Source organism: Corvus brachyrhynchos, unplaced genomic scaffold, assembly GCF_000691975.1.
Source record: "Corvus brachyrhynchos isolate BGI_N302 unplaced genomic scaffold, ASM69197v1 scaffold5, whole genome shotgun sequence".
NCBI lineage: Eukaryota > Metazoa > Chordata > Aves > Passeriformes > Corvidae > Corvus > Corvus brachyrhynchos.
The window spans coordinates 11,470,406-11,489,073 of NW_008238321.1; the positions used below are offsets into that span (position 1 = coordinate 11,470,406).

General features: G+C 41.9%; 2 protein-coding genes across 4 annotated transcripts in view; one reads left to right on the forward strand and one right to left on the reverse strand.

Annotated features, from left to right (window-relative positions):
* Nucleotides 1-3,123: 3,123 nt before the first annotated feature.
* CDR2 (cerebellar degeneration related protein 2) lies at nt 3,124-13,515 on the forward strand (the record flags this gene model as incomplete). The annotated part of the gene is made up of 4 exons (XM_017734167.1): nt 3,124-3,249; nt 7,820-7,968; nt 8,133-8,297; nt 9,428-13,515. Coding segments are annotated over 4 exons (1,308 nt in total), but the record flags the coding sequence as incomplete, so codon positions are not given.
* POLR3E (RNA polymerase III subunit E) overlaps nt 13,032-18,668 on the reverse strand; it is a 26,785-nt gene continuing 21,148 nt past the window's right edge. The window contains exons 18-20 of one of the 3 annotated variants that reach the window (XR_001862016.1): nt 17,068-17,159; nt 16,107-16,232; nt 13,032-13,878 (exon numbers count right to left, since the gene is read on the reverse strand). Coding sequence is in view for 2 of the 3 variants with exons in the window: in XM_008633504.2 (XP_008631726.2) it covers nt 13,822-13,878; nt 16,107-16,232; nt 17,068-17,145 (261 nt within the window). In the remaining variant the exon portion in view is untranslated. The remainder of the gene's footprint in view (nt 13,879-16,106; nt 16,233-17,067; nt 17,160-18,668) is intronic. The other 2 variants (XM_008633504.2, XM_017734166.1) reach the window with 2 other exon arrangements.

Sequence of the window (18,668 nt, forward strand, 5' to 3'; positions counted from 1 at the left end):
TGCTGACCTTCAAAAGAGAATTTTTTTATATGACTGCTCTTTTTGCATCTTGCTGTTACTCACTTTTATGGAATAGAGGGTATTCTGAATACAGAATAGGAAATAGGAAACTAAGTAAAAAAATAAAGGTTTAATTTTACAGTTAAGTAAGCTTCAACTAGGTTTACTAATACATCTTGCACAATTGATGCCTTTTGCTGTTTAAAATAACAGGCTTAATTTTATATTGAAAATTTCTGAATAATTTTGTTAGGTGGGTTATGAAAAAGTAGACGAGAAGGATTTTGGTACTGTTTTTATCTTTTTTTCAATGATGGCAATGCAGTCAGAGATTGTAAGGCGCTGGTAAGTGAGGGCTGTTCAACATCACAGAAGACATCCTTGAAGTCTGGCTTTGGGGATTTCTGATGGAGCTGGTAAACGCCAGTACAACTAATCAGATTTATGAAAATGAAGATCTTTAGATCTGCACAGACATATTTTGCATTATTAAAAACCTCTCTGCTTCCATCTTTATGGTGAAAAGGAAAAATGCATGTCTGTCAGAATTTAGTTGTTGCTTTACATAAATTTACAACAGAAAATGCAGTTTTGCTTCTAGTGTTCTACCGTAACTCTCTCCAGAGAAATGTAAATTAACACTTTCCATTTTGTATCTGGAAAACATACATGGGACACCTCACTTGTAAAATTTGCTCTTAATAGGGCTTCCAGGTACTTGACAATGTAGAAAAATCAATGCAAAAAAATTCTGAATTTTAGAAGAGGTGAAATTATTTCAGTACTTGCTTTCTCTGTGGTTAAGGTTTTATTGTATGTTCTTGAGCGCTCCCACTTGTATCCTCCCCGTCAGAAACAAATTGTCTTAATTATAAAAGTGTTTCTCCCATAGTAACCCATTTGTGCTTCTGCCAGTCTAACAAACAGAACGAGTGTGAAGTATGACAGTAATTCTATTATTCACCTTGTATTCCAAGTACTGTGTGGTATGTGCTAGTTGATTTAGTAGATGAGGGGGCATTTAAAAATGAAGCTATAAACTCCTAAATGTACTTAAACATGAAAACAAACTTTCACTTTGGGAAGGGAAATGATAGTAATTCCATTATGTATTATGTCTTTAACATAATCCTAAATCCTCTCTAAAGCTCTTATTCTACTCTATTAAAATAAAAGAATAGACTATTTAGTCTTTGCCTTGAATGATGCTAGTATTGTTGTAAAGATTGTGGCTCCTAGTAAAGATCTGTGCAGTACAAGATTTTGTGAAGCAGGACTCCATTTTCTATAGGATAATGAATTCACTGAATTTGAAGACTACAGTATTCCATAATGAGATAGAACAAACAGCTTGGTGTTTGACTGGGAGTTACTCTGTCCATGGTAAACAATGTGCAATCTGTTTACCAAATGGGAAAAATTTAAGCAGGATGCCTTAAGGTTTCGTTATCCAAATACTTTAAATCCAGCTCTAGCATAGGCTGCTTTGTAATGAGTGGTGCTATGGTGAAAAAGCAATGTGAGGATAAACTCCTAAGTACAGACCAATATGCCTTGTGCCTTCTAATCGTACATCTTTTGAAACTGAAGAACTCCCATGCAGTGGGATTTCTTTTAAATAATTTTTATGGCATTTATGCTAAGAATCTGACCTTAAGGTAGGAAACAATGCATTGTGGCTGTAAAGAATGTGTAAAGAATAGCACAGCTGTTGTTTTGCCAGAATTGGACATCTACAACTTTATAGGCAAGTGTTTGTACTGACTTGTCCTTGTAAGTCTGAATTTGGTCTGAATAAGATCTTTGGCTTATGTATGGAGATGGAGTAATCATTTTGGACAGGCTGCCAAACTGAAGGTTAGCACAAAACAATCTTGGAACAGTATTGTATGTATTACAGTTCCTAGCTGATAAGATAAATGAGAGGGGGCAGGAAAGAGGTAGGATAACATGTTAAAGAAAGGCCATTGCAGTCAGATGAAAATGGAATTAATGTGTTCTCTTCTCTGGCTGTAACTACTGATGATGCAATACATGTCTCCTGTTTATTAATTTAAGGCTTCTTGATGTGACTCAAAGTTTTTCTTGACTTTTCTTCTGTCTCTTTCCCATGAATGATACAAGTTCTGTGTGAGAACCAACTAGGTTGTACTGCATGCATGCAGGTCATGGGTCATGTGAGGGGAAGGAGGTGGAAAATCAGAGATTTCTAGAAATCTTTTGGATCTTTGACATGTAGTACTTTGCACAGAGTAATTACAATTTTAGCATTAATACCAGGATTTATTGCTTTGTCACATTATGTTAGCTTTTAAATTACACTTGTCTTTAAACATAATATTATATGATATCTAGCACTTCTGATTCTGTTGAGCAAATATCAAGCTTCCCTCTAGAAAGCTGAGTGTTCAGATGACTTATTTCTTAATTTGCGACAACTACAGTCACTGCACCCTGGAGGTGATTGAAGATGACTGAAGTGAAATTGAGATTAAGTGCCTGAGAACAAATGACATTTAAAGTGATGTTTTGGAGCACATGAAACAATTCTTGTCACCTGGGTTTATGAGCTTGAAAAGCAGAATAGCTGCAAGCCTCCATCAGTTTTATGTCTTTTGATATTATTGGTTCACCATAAAAAGCATCTAAAACTTTCATTTAGCACTTTGATCCTGAGTGACCTGAACTCTGAAGGAGTAATGGGTAGGAACAGTCAAGTAAATAAAGAGTTCATCAGCTTCGGCCTAGGTCTGAGGAACATTTACAGGGTCTCCTATGCTTATTCTTCTGAGTGCTGTAAAGATGGTGAGCCCCAAGATACGTTGGGCAGAGGTGGTGCAGACCGGGCACAGGGTGGGAGGTGAACGTGGCTGGGTGTGTCTGGACGGCTTGTGGAGGAACTGAGGAAGCTTCATGACAGAGTGTCTCTGCATCTCAGGGCCAACTTAGACTTGCATTAGAGATGGTAGATGAATGTCCTAACTCAGTGTAAGCTAACTTCCATTTTGGGTACTGGAGATAACTTGGAGCAGTTATAACAGCAATGAAAATACCTCAAGTATTTGATAACATGCTTTAGAATTAGATTGCATTATTGTTTCTCTCACTCACATGCAAACATGATTTCTTTGTTTAGATCTTCACCTTGCAGCTGAGCTTGGGAAGACGCTACTGGACCGTAACACTGAACTAGAAGAATCCTTACAGCAAATGTATGCAACAAATCAAGAGCAATTGCAGGAGATAGAGGTAACATACCTGAAGGATCCCCATGTGAAAGCATCTAGACCTGCAACATACAGTGTATAAATTAAGATCTGAATTCCTTGAGATCTGATGGAAAATACTGAACAATCTTTCACCACTTCTGCTATTTTGAGAATTTGAGTACCAGCATAGGTAGATCATACTTAGAACTGTTTTTCTGATTACCAAAAGCTTTGTGCCACTAAATGTCATGTTGGGTTTGGTTTGTTTAATGACAAATGACTGGTATTTTTCAGTTTTGTACAGAAAAGATACTTCAGTTATTTTTATTGCTCAACTTTGCTGATCTTGCCAGGTAAAATGACATTAAATTATATGATGATAAATACATTAATAATTTAAAGTATTACATGAGAGTTTTAATGAATTCTCACTGAAATTTAAATGCTGATAAGTGCAGGTGTGAGATTTAAGTAAAATCTAAAGATATATACTTCCATACATAAACTGGGCTGTGATAAAAGGAGCTAAAGTCTATTTTGATGTAAAAGAAACTCTACAAGGACAAAAAAAGCCAACAAAACCCAGGAAAAAAAATCCCACTTAAGTAGTATCTAAATATAGGACATAGTGGATATATTGTCCCATATTTTCCAGGGGAAAAAACCCAAAAACATAACCATCCTTTCAAAACTACTCATCTTTAGGAAACAGAGTGGGAAAACCTGGCTATTTTTGGCAATTCCTTTTTTTTTTTTTTTAATATTGCCTATGTTCTTGCAGACCTAGCATTTGTCAGCATAATGAGATTTTTTCAGCTATTAGAGGGCAATGCATGGTCTCTAATAATCAAATTATTAAATATTCAGGACTTTGCTGACTGACAACATATTGAAAACATAGTCAGCATTTCAGTTTGGTTCTGGTGTGAATCACAGGGCACAGGCTGTGACTGGTATATACCAGATTTTTACAAAATCCGAGTTCCTTTGTGCTAGCAGTACTTCTGCAGGTAAGAGATGGGCATTTTGTACAGCTGCAACTTCAGACTGAAAACGCTCACTATTATAGTGTCAACAGGTAACTGAAAGAATCCTAAGCTTAGTACTTAAAGATATATAGGTGTCTTTAAAGTAGTCAACACAAATGCAGCATTTTTAGTAAGTGATAAACAGTTTCTGAGTGCAGGTTTGATTTGTGGGAGTTTTTGAGAAGTTACTTTTGTTTTGTACCTCATATATTTGGCTTTTTTCTGTTATGTACTAAATGTAATCTTTGTTATCCTCTTCATTCTGGGATACAATGGTTGGAATGGCTGATATTTATATTAGTGCTGCAGCGTTAAAAGGTGTATTTACTTATGCAGAGGCTGAAAATAACTCATTGCCATGAATAGTTTTTATAAAAAGATCCATTCTTAAGATGTAGAGAGGACAAGCCCTTCCAAGGTGCTATACAAACACTGTAGACAAGGTTCAACACTTGTATGAACAACCACGTGTAAGAAAGTGTTTAGCAGAGTTACGACACACCTTTTGAAATAACACACCAGAACTTTGTGATAGGCAACTAACCTGGCTCATTGAGTGTAGCTACTTAATAAGCAGCTGGATTTTAACACTGTCTAGAAATATGGAAAATATACTATTGCTAAGCTACATTGATTTACAGAAATAGTCCGGTGCCGTTAAGAACGCAATATCCTATTGGTTTAAGCCAGTTTATTTGCTTAAGCTGTTCTGGTGGGTCAGTGTTTATTGACTACATAAGAGAGCTTCAGCTCCAGGAAGTGTCATGAATGTCCTTCCAGCAGTGATCTATAGTTGGTGTGTTGCAGGGTCAAGTACTTGTGTGGTCAGACTACCTCAGACATGACAGAGGAATTTTTTCTCTCAATGTCTTGCTCTACCAAGATTTGGGCAATACTACTTTTTGAAGGCTTTATCTGATACCTCTTCAGTCTCTTTCCTCCTATCCCCCAAGGAGGGTAGGAGATGTGTATTAGATTGTCCTATTAGCTCCCTCCGAAAGGGGAGGGGGAGAGTGGGAGAACAGTTTTTGTGATGCTTCAGACACATAAATAGTGCCTGCACCTTTTATTTGCCCAGCCTGTTGAGCCAAAGGCTGTATTTGTATCTGCTGTTACAACACGCTGTCTTCTCAGTTCCATCTCCTGTCTCAATCTTTTCTCTTTCCCCAGTGCCATTTTAAAGTGTAATAGCAACAAAAAATTTTTCTTCCTCCAAAGAAGTTTCTCTTGCCTATGGATTTCTGGTAGAAAAGGGAAGATGAACCCAGAGATCAAATACCCAGAGAAACCCTCCAGCTGGGGAACTGAGTATATTAGCTTACTGGCACGAGGAATTGTTACAGGAATTCACTGAAACAAATGGGAATAAAATTTTCATATGCAAGGTGTAGTACTTAGCTGGTAAAGCACTTCAGTCTATTATTTTCATACCAGCATTTGTTTCTCTTGTGGGATCACAGGATACCCTGTTGCACAGGTTACCTGTGCAAATGGCAGATTTAGTCTCTGTGCTTGATTTTTTCCCAATTTTCAAGTGCTTGTCTCTGCAACCTACATGTGATCTTTCAGCTGTTCCTGTAGCTACTCTGCTGAATTTTTGTACTGGCTTTTACAGTGCAGTATCTGTGTAAGTTTTTGGGGCCTTTTTCCTATTAATTTGGATCTTACAGGTAGCAAAGTCTGGAACTGGCTGAGAAATCATTCTGAAATATGGCACTGCTTTGCCTGCACTGAAAGAGAAGGGTCAAAGTCTCTGATGTGCTTAAGATTACATCTCATATATTAAATACTAACATATTAAGCATTTTACATTTGGATCATTATATCTGACCTTTGTGCTGACACGTGTGCCACTAACTAATCACTGCAGATGTAATAAAGTCTGGGTGGAAACAGCAACTTTATTCCTGCCTGAATCTGTTCTCAGCACTCAGACACTGGAATCCTGACACTGTCCAATTTTCATGTGCTAGAATGCAAAGTGCTGCTTCATGTTAGGTGCTCAGTTGTAGGGGACATGGATTAAATGTGAACGTCTAAAGTATTTATTACATCATCTTTTGGTGGTCTGGTTATACCAGGACAACGGGACACCAACCCTGAAGATACTGGAGATGGAAGGTGAAGGAAGTGGTGCTTCACCCCTTCCATTCATCTCAAACTTCTGCAAAAGCCCATTGTAATAAGTGGCAACATCTCTTCAGGCACTAAAGCCTTGGCTCCTGTGCTTGGCCACACTCCTTTTGCTAAGGAAAGTCTGAGGATATCCAGCTCCTTCCTCAGCTATAACCAATAGGGAAAGTTAATCTGAAGTGGGTCACACTGAGATTCTACTGCTAATCTACGTTCTATTTTTGTGTAAATCCTCTGTCATGTGTGCACAGGCTACAAAAGGATCTAGCCAACAGCTATCATGTTGATCTTCTAGAAGTCTGTATGGAGCAGTTACTAGTCCTAGGTAAACTTATTATCTGTTCTTAAATTGCCTAAAATGTAAACCCACCAATCTTTTAATGAGGTAAAAGGTTAAGTAGAATATTAGAAGTTTTTTAGTATGTAACAGGCCTATGTAAAGAGAAGTAATTCTGCCTAGGAGTTTGCTGGATGTTGCTACTTAAAGCTTACTTTTAAGAAAGTTAACATGTAGCAATACAAAATATATTGCAAAATACAAATTCTATGCAAGAACAAAATATTTCAGATTTAGGGGGTTAGACTCAAACTGAAAAAAACTGTCTCATGTAAATGCTCATGTCCTGGGTGGGAGAATATAAAATACTTTTTTTAAGAGCTTTAGGTGATTGCAAACTGCTTAGACTAAGAATTCCAAGCTTTCTGACATTATTCAGGAAACTAAACACTCTATGTAGTTAATTGTAAAACCCAAAAGGATTAAACTGAGAATACTTCATGTGAGGCTTTATTTTTTAAAAAAGGCCAGAAGACCTTTGTTTGGGATTACAGTAACTGGAATAGTTCCCTGTGAGTAATTAAAGATTTGAATTCAATAACTTGATTATACTTCCTGACACATATTAGCCCACATACTGTCTTAAGTGTGACCACAACCTAAATTCTGCTGTGCTGAACCTAATGCTGCTTCAGACTGGAAGAACTTAGGTCAGCTGAAAATAAATTTAGTTATGTATGGTGCTACCCAATATTTCAATTTTAATGCTGAGAAAGTTGTTGGGTCAACACAGTTAAGAAATTTCTGTTGGAGCCCACTGCAACCTTTAGGCCACAGCGGACAGTTGAGGGCTGTGTTGGAATCTGAAGGCTCTGTCAGTGCTGACTGCAGCACAGCCCCATCAGAAGGCGTGGGCACAGATAAGGACAGCTGGCACCATCAAACCCAGCTCCTCCAGGTAAAAGGCTGCTGGATCAGCCTGGGGTGACCTCCATGACCAAAGGCAAGCTGCCTGGTGAGTTACCTATAGCCTCTTGAGCTTACCAAAGCAAACACAGGAATTTACATTTGTAAAACTCAGGAGTTTCTCTCTGAATGTGAATAAAAATGGAAAACAGGAGTTGTGGCTTGTGTTTCAAGTGTAAAGCAGTAACAGCAGAACTGTCTTGCAGTACCTCACAAAGCAAGTGGAGCTCTTGCGGCAGATGAATGACCAGCATGCAAAAGTCTACGAACAGCTGGACGTGACAGCAAGAGAACTGGAAGACACGAATCAAAAACTGGTTGCAGAAAGTAGAGCTTCACAACAAAAGATAATAAGGTAACAAACTTCTACAGATTCCCTCACCCCCCAGCTGATAATACCAATAAGAGCAGTCCAGGTGTATTTGTGTAGTTACTGGGTGGCTGTCTGTGTCCAGTGGCATTCTACAATACTGGTAAATTGAAAGGTTAGTTTTATTTAAAGGTCTTTTCACTTTCTAGCTTGACAGAGACTATTGAAAGTCTACAAACACACATAGATGACCTGCAACGCCAAGTGGAAGAACTGAAAAAGCCTGGACGAGGCCGGATGAGCCAGGAGAGATCTGAGCAGCCAAGATCAATGCACAGCTTCTCATGTTTGAAGGAGCTGTATGACCTCCGCCAGTAAGACTTTTTACCTTACATAGTAAAGAACACTGAAACTATTTTAAGCAAAACTTTAAGAACTAAGACACAAGCACAGATAGCAGACAAGCTGGAAGAAGAATTATCTGATGTTCACAACTACCAAAGTATCTGCACTGTGTGGTGCTGCCATTACTTCTGGCCTGCTTCTAGACCACACCAGTAGTGGTACACCACTTTCTCCCCCAGAGCCAGCCATATCAAATGGTAGCCTGGAAAGCTTACAACAGTTTGCACCCCAGTGTTTTCAGTCAGATAAAAGCAAACACACAGATAATCAGAAAAACAAACTTATTCAATGCAAAATATTTTCTGTAACTTATCCTTTCCTTGAATGTCAATGGACGCTTCTTTAGCTTACCTGAACTGAAGCTGGTTAAAATGATCCTAAAAGCTGGGAAGATAGTGCATGGAGCACTGGGTTGCCATTTAAATGTAGAGCCATTTGACCCAGCTGAACTGCATTAGGGGGCCCATCGGGACAATCACATGGTAAAAGCTCAGAGTAACTGCAAGCCTAGAGGGCAGTTTTGTAAGAGAAGCATCTCCACAGACAGAATGGGCTCTTTGTGTCTGGGCTTCAGCACTACATGGAGGTAGTACTCCAGAATAAATTGTACATCCAAAAAGAAGTTATTTCTTGGCAATTCAAAAGATAAGTGAATCCTTCGTGAAAATACCAGCCTACAGCATTGCTTTGTTAATTATGAAGCTTGTTCCTACCATCGATAGTGACAAAATTTACAGGAGTGGAGTGCTGTAGAAAAAAATCAGTGTCAGAAAGTACTGTATGGTACAGGGAGGCAATGTGTATTTAAACTGAAATTATAATTTAAACTTAGATTATTCAATCATCTCGTCTGTAACTTGAAACTGTTAACGAGCTGCTATTCTGTCTAAGTTGCGAGCTTGGTTCAATGGCATGGAAGTCCTTACAAACTGTTCCGATTACTAAATCGACTGACTGGTTAAGTGCAATGGCCCCTGTGAGTGCTCTGAAGTGTGTTAGCACACAGTTTAAATACATCATTAGTTACCCAGGACAGGAAAATTTTAGGTGTGGTCAGCTGTACTTCCTATGTTTGATAATCCTTATTTTGTTTCTGCAGGTATTTTGTTTATGATCACGTGTTTGCAGAAAAGATTACTTCAATGGATAGCCAGCTAAGTCCTGTAGAAGAAGAAAATGAGAAGTTAAAGAAGGCAGTGACAGTCCTGCAAGCCCAGCTGAACCTAGAGAAAGAGAAGAGGGTAACCATGGAAGAGGAATACAGTCTTATGGTGAAAGAAAACTGTGACCTGGAGCGGAGGCTGGTTGATATAGACTTGTATCGGGCTCGTGCAGAGGAGCTGGAAGCAGAAGTAGCTGAAATGCGACAGATACTTCAGTCTGAAAACACGGTCCATAATGCAGAGAAATTGGTGCCAGAATCCTTTTTCATTTCATTTAAGGAATCTCTAGACAGGGAGCTTGGTCAGAGCCTGGCAGATGATGGACTTCTGACAGTATCGGAGCTTGAGAAGAAGGCACTGAAACGGAGCAGCAGCGAAAGCCTCCTGAGCAGTGCTGCCGGGGCAGACATTCTCAGGGGCCATGAGGAAACGTGTATTAGGAGAGCTGAAGCTGTGAAGCAGCGAGGAATCTCTGTACTCAATGAAGTTGATGCTCAGTACAATGCTCTGAAAGTGAAGTATGAGGAACTTTTGAAGAAGTGTCAAATGGATGAAGACTCTTTGAAACACAAGGCTGTACAAACGCTGAAGCAGTATTCCAAAGACCTAAATGTGGGAAACACCCAGTATGATCTTTCAGCTAGCAATCAAGAATTCACAATTGCTGAGCTAAGTGACTCTTCCACAAACGCTCTCCCTGAATACAAAGCACTCTTCAAGGAGATTTTTAGCTGTATCAGAAAAACAAAGGAAGAAATAGATGAACACAGAGCGAAGTACAAGACTCTCTCCTCTCAGCCATAACCTTATCTGTTAGTCAAGAACACACTTCATATGAATGTCAGAAGACCCCTTAAACGGATGTATTTCTTAAGCACTCAAAATGAATGTTTTTGGATTGGCTGGTAGCCCTGTAGTTAACCAAGCTAGTTAGTTATCAGCTAGATTCCCTGTTCTATGTAGCAGTAGATTTAATGTTCAGCACTGTCACACAAACTAGTGGTTGTAAAGCAAACAAATATCATAGCTTAATGCTACACTACTACTTCATATTACACTTCATCTCTGGCCAGAGCAGTGACTGACACTAGTTTCCTTATTCCACTTCAGAAACAACAGAGCTAAGAACTCCAGATCTCTCACAAGAACCAGACTGAAGCTTTCCTTTGGTTCACAGGGATGATCTAGCCCTGTGACTACGCTGATGTAGAAAATTAACAAAAGCAAATCCCCAGCCAGTCTCAGGGGCAGCATCTCCTCAGCTCCAGAGGAGGGGAACAGTCCAGCTGAGCGTGCTTTGGCAGGGTGGTGGAAAGCTGTGCTTGCTTTAAGCCAGTACCATGTTTCAACAATCACTAAACTCTCCCACAGATCAGTATAAATGTCTTCCTACTAAGAAAGGATTTGATGTAAAGTTTGTGTGGCTTTTTAGATACAGTTTCCTTTGTAGGGCACTTTGTCTTAAGGCAAGATACTGTGAATTGACTCTGTGTTATTTGGGACCTACTGTTCTTTGGTGGAATGTCTGCAAAGTACATTTTTATGTGTATTTGGTAAGTTAGAGAGTTGTTATTTAGCTATTTAACTTTAGAAGTAGCATTGACATAGTGGAGTAGCTTTTAATGTTACATACCACAAACTCCAAGTGCTTGAGGAGACAGGCCAGGTAAAACCTTACATTGTTTTGTCTGTTGCTTCCAGTGTCAGCCTCTCTGGACCTATTCCATGCTGCCTGGGGGGGTGGGAGAGTGAACACAACACTGCCAGCACATATCCTACTGAAAACGGGGGATCACACTCCTGTTCTTCCTCTCCTTTTCCACTCCCTAATAGTAATTCATATATACTTAATTACTGAAAAACAAAGAACATGGAGATGGTGGTTGTTTAGAACAGCTTCAAGCTGTGAAGAAAACAGATGAAGAGGGAGAAAAAAAGGCACAATGAAAAGGTGACATCCTTCTCCTTGTGAAGGGTCTCAAAGCTTAATGTGGCCAGCAGTTCTTGGGAAGCAGCTTCCTGCCGAGTTGCTGCAAGGTACCAAACCCTTGACCCGGAATGTTGACAGTTTCTCAGCTTTAGTCCAGCTGCTGCTGCTGCAGCTCTGCTGCCTTATGCTGTTCTCTGTTCAGCTCGTCCTTCAGGTGCAGTATTAAGACTTCATGTTGTGGGAGTTTCTCTAAAACGTATTGCAGTCTGAAAATTATTTAAAAATGGGAATCTGAATCTTCTGAATATTTTTCTAAGCAAATAAATAATCCAGTCAAGCTGCATGTGTAAGTAGTAATTATATCCATCTGTGCCAATCAGGAAACAGTGTGCTTGGTGCAGATGACACCTGCATTATCTAGGCTCGTCATCTTTCCTACAGAATGGAGTTCCCATGAAATTTGTATTTTAGAAAAGTTAAGCTGCATGGAAAAGAACAGGCCTGTCTAGGACAGAAATGCAGATGAAAGTAAGTAGTTTTTCCTCGTTGTTGTGGCCTATTTCAGTGCTGTTCAAAAACGAGGCGAGTGGGGGAAAAGCAGAAAAGCTGTTGTGCCATGAGGTTACTGTGCTGTCACTGTGTCCCTGCCACCTGGACCCGTCTCACCCCAATTCGGAGACTGAAAGCAGGAACCTGAGAAGGACACAAAGAAGTTCACTGCCAATATTCCGTACCGCTTCAGGGGCAATCCACACCTGCTGGGCAGAAGACATGGAAAAATAGGTGATCTTCAGTGGTTTAGTACTTTTGGCTAATTTAGAGCACTTTGATAGGTAAAATTTTTGTGCTTTAAAAATACCAAAAATATTTCCTCAAAACTTCTTGATTCTTCTGTACTGTACCTCTCCCTTGGCTGCCTGTGCCATTGCTGAGCTCCGGCTGTCCTGCAGCACTTACCTGTGCAGGCTGTGCAATAAACCCCTCCAGGCTGGGCTCTTCTTAGAGCTGCTCTTGGAGCGTGGCTTTCCCAGAGAGCTTTCCAGCCACAGGCAGTGAGTGGGTCAGTGCCAGCCAGGGCTGCCTGAACATAAAACACATCCCAGTTTTATTGATGTAGTTAATAAATTACACTAGCCTATTAAATAAGGTAGAGTTTTAGCAGTTTGAAAATATCTATTTTCCATCAAAATGCAAAATGCCATAAGTATGGTAACTATATTCTTAGCCAATCTTATCTGGATTAACTACCTTAATCTGCTTATTTTAGTCAACGACTCAAGTCAGCCTTTTCTGAGCATAAGGAGATGAAATCAATAGAATCCCCTTGAGCTTCTCATGTGATGGAAGAAGCTACAGCAGAGAGCAGGACCAGCAGTGCCCGTGTTGAGCAGTGCCCACAGCAGATACTCCTCTGGTACTGCAGGTATGGTCAGTTCAGGATGTGCCGCCAGGGCTGGATCCCTGTCCCTGCTGCTGCACAGCCCCAGGGAGCTCGGGGACTGCACTGCAGTTCGCTCTCCACCTCTGTCCTTCCTCCCCAGGCCTTCAGGATGTAAAAGGAGCAGGTGCAGCTTCTGTTTCTTCTTGGACAAATACAAGGCGGGGTAGAATTGACCTTTGAGATAAAATTTTATTTAAAAATTACACAAAATAGAGGTTTTACATGGTTGCCGTGTGGTAACTACAGCTGGATGCCTTCCAGAGGGTGCCCTCGGTTACCTACCTCGCTATATCACATCAGTAATACACAAAGTCCCTCAAACCAACCCCACACCAGTAGAAGAAATCCAGTAGTTGTTCCCCATGTTTCAGATGTAGGTACTTTTCCAAGTAACTCATTTCACAGACGACAGGTGAGAACAATTGCTATGTAGTACAGAGTTCACAGACAGTGATTTTGTTCCCCCCTCCCAGGCCTGACATTCCCATGAACATGACTACCTGCTCTCTATGGAGAGGGCTGCAAGGGCTATGACAATGCTCAGACTAAAGTATGAGCATCCAGGGATTTAACAAAAACTGGGATGTTTGTAAACAAATTTAATTTATTGGCGTTACTTACAAAATAAAGTTTTAGACCATGATTTTCCATCATGTCTGTGTCACTATATGGTTTTATTTTTTCATAACGAAACAGAAAGGGAATTGCAATACATTAGAAATCCCAGATTAATCAAGCTGCAGACAGGGTCCCACGGTGCCTTCCCGGCGGCTCCCGCGCCTCGGAGGCCATGCAAACTCTGAGTGTTGGGATGTCAGTGACTGCCCGCAATGCCCACGTGCCCCAGAGCAGCTCAGATCCTGCCCTGGCTGCCGAGGCCGCGGCATTGCTCCGGCTGTGCCACCCGCTGCAGGTTCCTCTTGCGTCCCCGAGATCACCTGACACCGCTGCCACCGCTGTCAGGACTGCACCGTCCCCTTAAGATACCACATTCCCCCGTAGCTCACGCAGCAGTCCTGGGGAGACAGGGAAAGGCTCTGTTAGGCTGCTCCAGCAAGGGAACGGGCTGAGCTGGGACATGGTGGAGGCACCATCCCCGGAGGCGTTTAGGAGGTGCTGGGTGGTGGTCTGTGGTTACAGTGGTAGTGCTGCATTGATGGTTGGACTGGATCATCTCGAAGGTCTCTTCCAACCTTGAAGATTCTATGATTCTAAAGTCCATAAAATCTTGGGAACTGGCTGGCTCTGGGACAATAAATGTGATCAGAAACAGAAGCCTTTGTCCAGTGCACAGGAGAGAGCACGAACCCAGAGCGTGGGGTATCCCCACCCTGGAGGACAGATGGCTTCAATGGAGGGGACACACAGCAGGGGAAGGTTGAGAGCCACAAAGGGACAAATGATGCCAAGGCAGTGAGGAACAGTGGTGGCTCCTGGGGGAGAACGTGGGGCTCGTGCAGAAGGCAGCTGAGGGAGGGCAGGGTGTGTGAGGGTTGAGGAGCAGGGCAGTGGAGGGCAAAACGGGCTGAAGCTCAAGGGAAGAGGCCAAGGGGAGCAGCGGGACAGAGCAGGGGAGTGAGGGCAGTCACTGGATCTGAAGCCTTTTAAGAAACCCATTTTATGACAATGAGAGCACCTCAGCAAAGGAGCGCAGGGACTGGCCTGTCTCGGGGCTCATTTCCTTGTTTCTATTAGGTGAGCACAAAGTCTCTGCAGTTCTGAGCTAATGGCTTCCCTTTCTTTTGCTCCAACCACCCTCTTGGGCAATTCAACACAGGCTTGAGCACTGCTGCAGAACTGAGGCTGTGGAGTTTAAATGTATTTTTGTTTCTGAAGTCTTGGGGCTCGTCCATCATGAAAACAAACCCAGAGGTTAGAAAGAGGGTTTGCAGACTTGATCTGCAGATGTGAAAATACAAACCCTGTCAGTCTGTTCCTCTGTGTAATAAAAATGAGCACAGGCAGATGGGGAAATAGGAGTCAACAAATCCAATTTCACTCATAGAGGAATCCAATCTCTTGTGGTGTAAAGAAGCCAGAGAATCTTCCCTTTTCATTAAATCATACTTCTAAATTTTATTTCAGAAACAAAGGTAATTTCCCATACTCCTGTAACAAATGTATTCAAGGCAATAAGGCCTGCCACAACACAATGCTGGTTCCCCACTGACTTAGTGACTTACATAAAAACAGTGCCTGGTGACTTAGGGGCAGGTATTTTTTCTAGAAATAGGTTATCTATTAAATAGCAACAGCATCATGAAAAACTAATGCCAGTACATTGTCTAGACGTTCCAGGAGAGCTGATACTTGAGCTCATGTAGTCGCTGACAAATCCCCCAGCACAGGGAGCCACAGGAAATACTGTCTAATAGGCAGAAATGTCTGAGCTTATTTTACTGCTAAGACACCTGGGTTCTTTCAAGCGAGACCAGTTTGCTTATTATCACAGCCACAGATCTGCAGTTCTTCAAAGATGCTATTATTCATTTGTAGATCACAATGTAATAAAGTACTTAAGCACTTGTCTTATTGAAGTGGGTGACAGTGAGCAAAGGCCCAGCCACAATGATTAAAGTATTACATTAGCTGGCAACTTTCTGCTTGGCCATCCTGCATCTCTTTTAAAGTCATGGCCTGTGTGGTCAGTACTTTATACCTTAAACTTCTTGAGCAAGTAAATGGTGCACCTTCAAAGACGGATGAAAGGATTCAAATAAACATTCACAATGAGATGTGTTAACTACTGCTCTGCCTGCTGGGTTTGCCCAGGGTTTTGGTCTGTACAAAGCTGCACATCCTGGTGGAGAATGAAGCACTTCCTTCTGAACATGTGGCACTCGTGCTCTTCAGCATTAACCACCAGCAGTCAGTTGGTAACTCAGAGCACTGCGCAGAGCCCTCCCACCTCCTTAATGTTTAATTCTGCATTATTTAAAAATAACTCAAGTATCACACTCAATATTCAATATTACTACACTCTATTCTCTGCTGCTCCAAGCTGACAGAGAGATTTGTTTAAATAATACAAAATAATGTGTGAGCCATTGCTCCTTGGAGGGAAAGAAGATAAAATGAGGCAAGTGCATTTTCAAGAAAACAAGCTGAAACACAGGCTTTGTCCATATTCTAACAACAACTGTTCTAATATCCTTACCATTTGTCAGTATATAATCCTTTGCTCAAATCAAGCATTAAAACTCACCTATTAATTGGATCAAACCCAAAGTGAAGAGAAGCTTACCTTTAACACTCTATCCACCTCCTGCTTGTTTAGATCCTCTCCACACTCCTGACTCAGCTGGTTCTGGATGACGTTCCTGCGCACTCGGTAGTTTTTCGAAAAGATTTCAAGCAAAACTTGGCGATGCTTTAAAAGAAAATATATCATAAGTACACAGAGAACAATTATTTCTGCCTTTCTCTCAAAACTGCACATGCCTTAGTCTGTACAAAACATTCTCTGAACTACGTTAGAGGACTCTTGCTTCATAATCCTGAAACCATCCCACATATTCCTGCTCTCCAGCAGTGCCTTATCCTCCAAGGGCTCTACAGGGGTCCCTCCATACCCTGTGGCCACACCTGCACCTGTCCTGTGACCTGGGGCACCCCCAAAGGTACAAAAACACACTGAAGAAGGGGTTGCAATGTATTCCTCTCAAATGCGTCCATGGAAGCTCACATCACTCCAGACAAGAGCCTGGCTAGTGCTTGGCTCTTTCCTGTAAAAATGTATTTAGTTCAGGAGCTAGGAACTGCACTGCCCATCCACGGGTCGTTAGGCACCTTCCCTTTCACCTCAGTTACTCTGACAGCAGTTAGAACTCAGCAGATGCTCACATATGCTGCAGTCATTTCCTACTCTGAGTATAAACAGATACAACAGATACGCCGTTATCTCTGGTTAATGCTGCATTACCATCAAAAGGAAAAAAAAACCTTGGGCTGGAGCCTGGTCTGAGGCCTGCACTGAAGAATCCTTTCTTCACACAGGTTCAGAAATAGCCACTGAGCTGGTCACTGACATGATTACCAACACGTTATGAGCTAAGAGCTTCCTTTCAGCTGGAAGCAGGTTGGTGCTGAAAACACCAATAGAGAAAGAGGAAAACTGTACCTGCTGTACCAGTTACAGAACCATGGATGCAAACAATGCCAAATGCTCAATAAACAGTGGGGAACATCCCTTATTTTATCTTTACCTGATCATAAGTGTCACCAGCTTCCCAAAGTGCATAGACCTTTAGTTCATCTGGCGAGGCAGCAGTCTGTGGAGGAAACTGAGAACAAGAGGCTGTTAAAAATAACCAGCTATTTAATGAGTCTGCCTAATGATTCTCTGATACTGTATCCCAGGACACCCATTACTGAATCAGAACCCTGGCTGCCATGGAATAACTGCTGAAACAACCCAACTGCTGTCCCACCCCACACTGGAAGGGGTGCCTTGGCTCTGGCAGCCCTGTGCCTGCTCAGCACCTTCTTCACAGAGCAGAAACATGGTCTGTGTCACACCTGTGACCCAGGGAATGGGATGAGCACCATGGACCCCTGAGGTGTGCCTCGACGTGCCCAGGTTTGACTGATGGCTCTGGTCAGGGTGGGAAAACCCCCACAGGGCACTGGTGCCACATCTGTCACACACCAACCACAGCTGGGCTTTCAAGGGAGCTGCTGGACAAACTGGAATCCCGTCAACTGTGCAGGGGACAGTTTTCCACTGGTGGAGAGTCAGCCACCACGTACCAGAACAATCCCAGGGCTGGGACCTTGATGGTATCCCATGGCAAGATGTCTGTAGGTTTTTCCTGTCAGCAGTGTTTGCTTCAAGACCATCCAGAACAGTACTCAGCTGAGAGCACCAACTGCATTGCAGGGTCTTTCTGGAGGGTTTTACCTTTACAGTGGCAGGTTTTAGAGATTCAGCCTCTATCCTGTAGTTATCTGCTTCACTAATCCCAAGCCAGTGTTACTGACAAGAAGGTGCTTCTGGTGTATTGCCATCTCTGTTTTGGGGCAGACTACAGGACTCCAGAAGACTGAACACTGATGGACTTGCTCATTTCAGACTCCAAAAGTGACAGTGGTTTTGTGTATTTTGTTTTTTCCCCATGTGCCAAGCTAGAGAAACACGTTCATTTTTTCTGAGGCAGAAGCTTCACACCCCTGCAGATAGGAAGGAGCACAACTGCCTCCCCTCCATACCCTGAGTTCCTAAAAAAATAAAATAGCATCCATTTGCCTTAACATTTCCCCTTGGAGCAGCGACTAATGAGCACTGCTGGAATATGCCTTCACTCCTGACGTGTCTCTTCCTGTCTGTCACTAACGATTTATTCCTTGCTAACCGCCCAGACGACCTAAATCAATCATCTATGAAAAGCTAACAAGCCAGTCCCAATTGTTCCAGCATCCCTCAATCCTGGCTGCTGGTACAAACCAAACCTTTCTTTCCAGCCTCCCTCACACCAGCCAAAAGACTTGTGCATCGCAGAGTGAAAAGATCAGCATTTCCTTTCATGCTCTGCCTCTGATCTTACTGCAAAGGGGAAGGGTTTTGTCCAGTGGGAGCTGCCTAGTGGGATTAGCAGCTTTGACTTTCAGGTTAGTCCAAATGGCTGGAATATAACAAGGTTTTACACTTGGTTTAGAGCCAGGATTCAGGTTGATTAGGCTCACAGCACCTGACATAATTCTCCTCCTGTAAGGACACCTGCTTTTGAGGAACAATCTCTCTTGTAGGTTTTCACCAGAGATAAAATCAAATACTCCAGCTTCCCTCCACAAAACAGCTGCAGCAGGA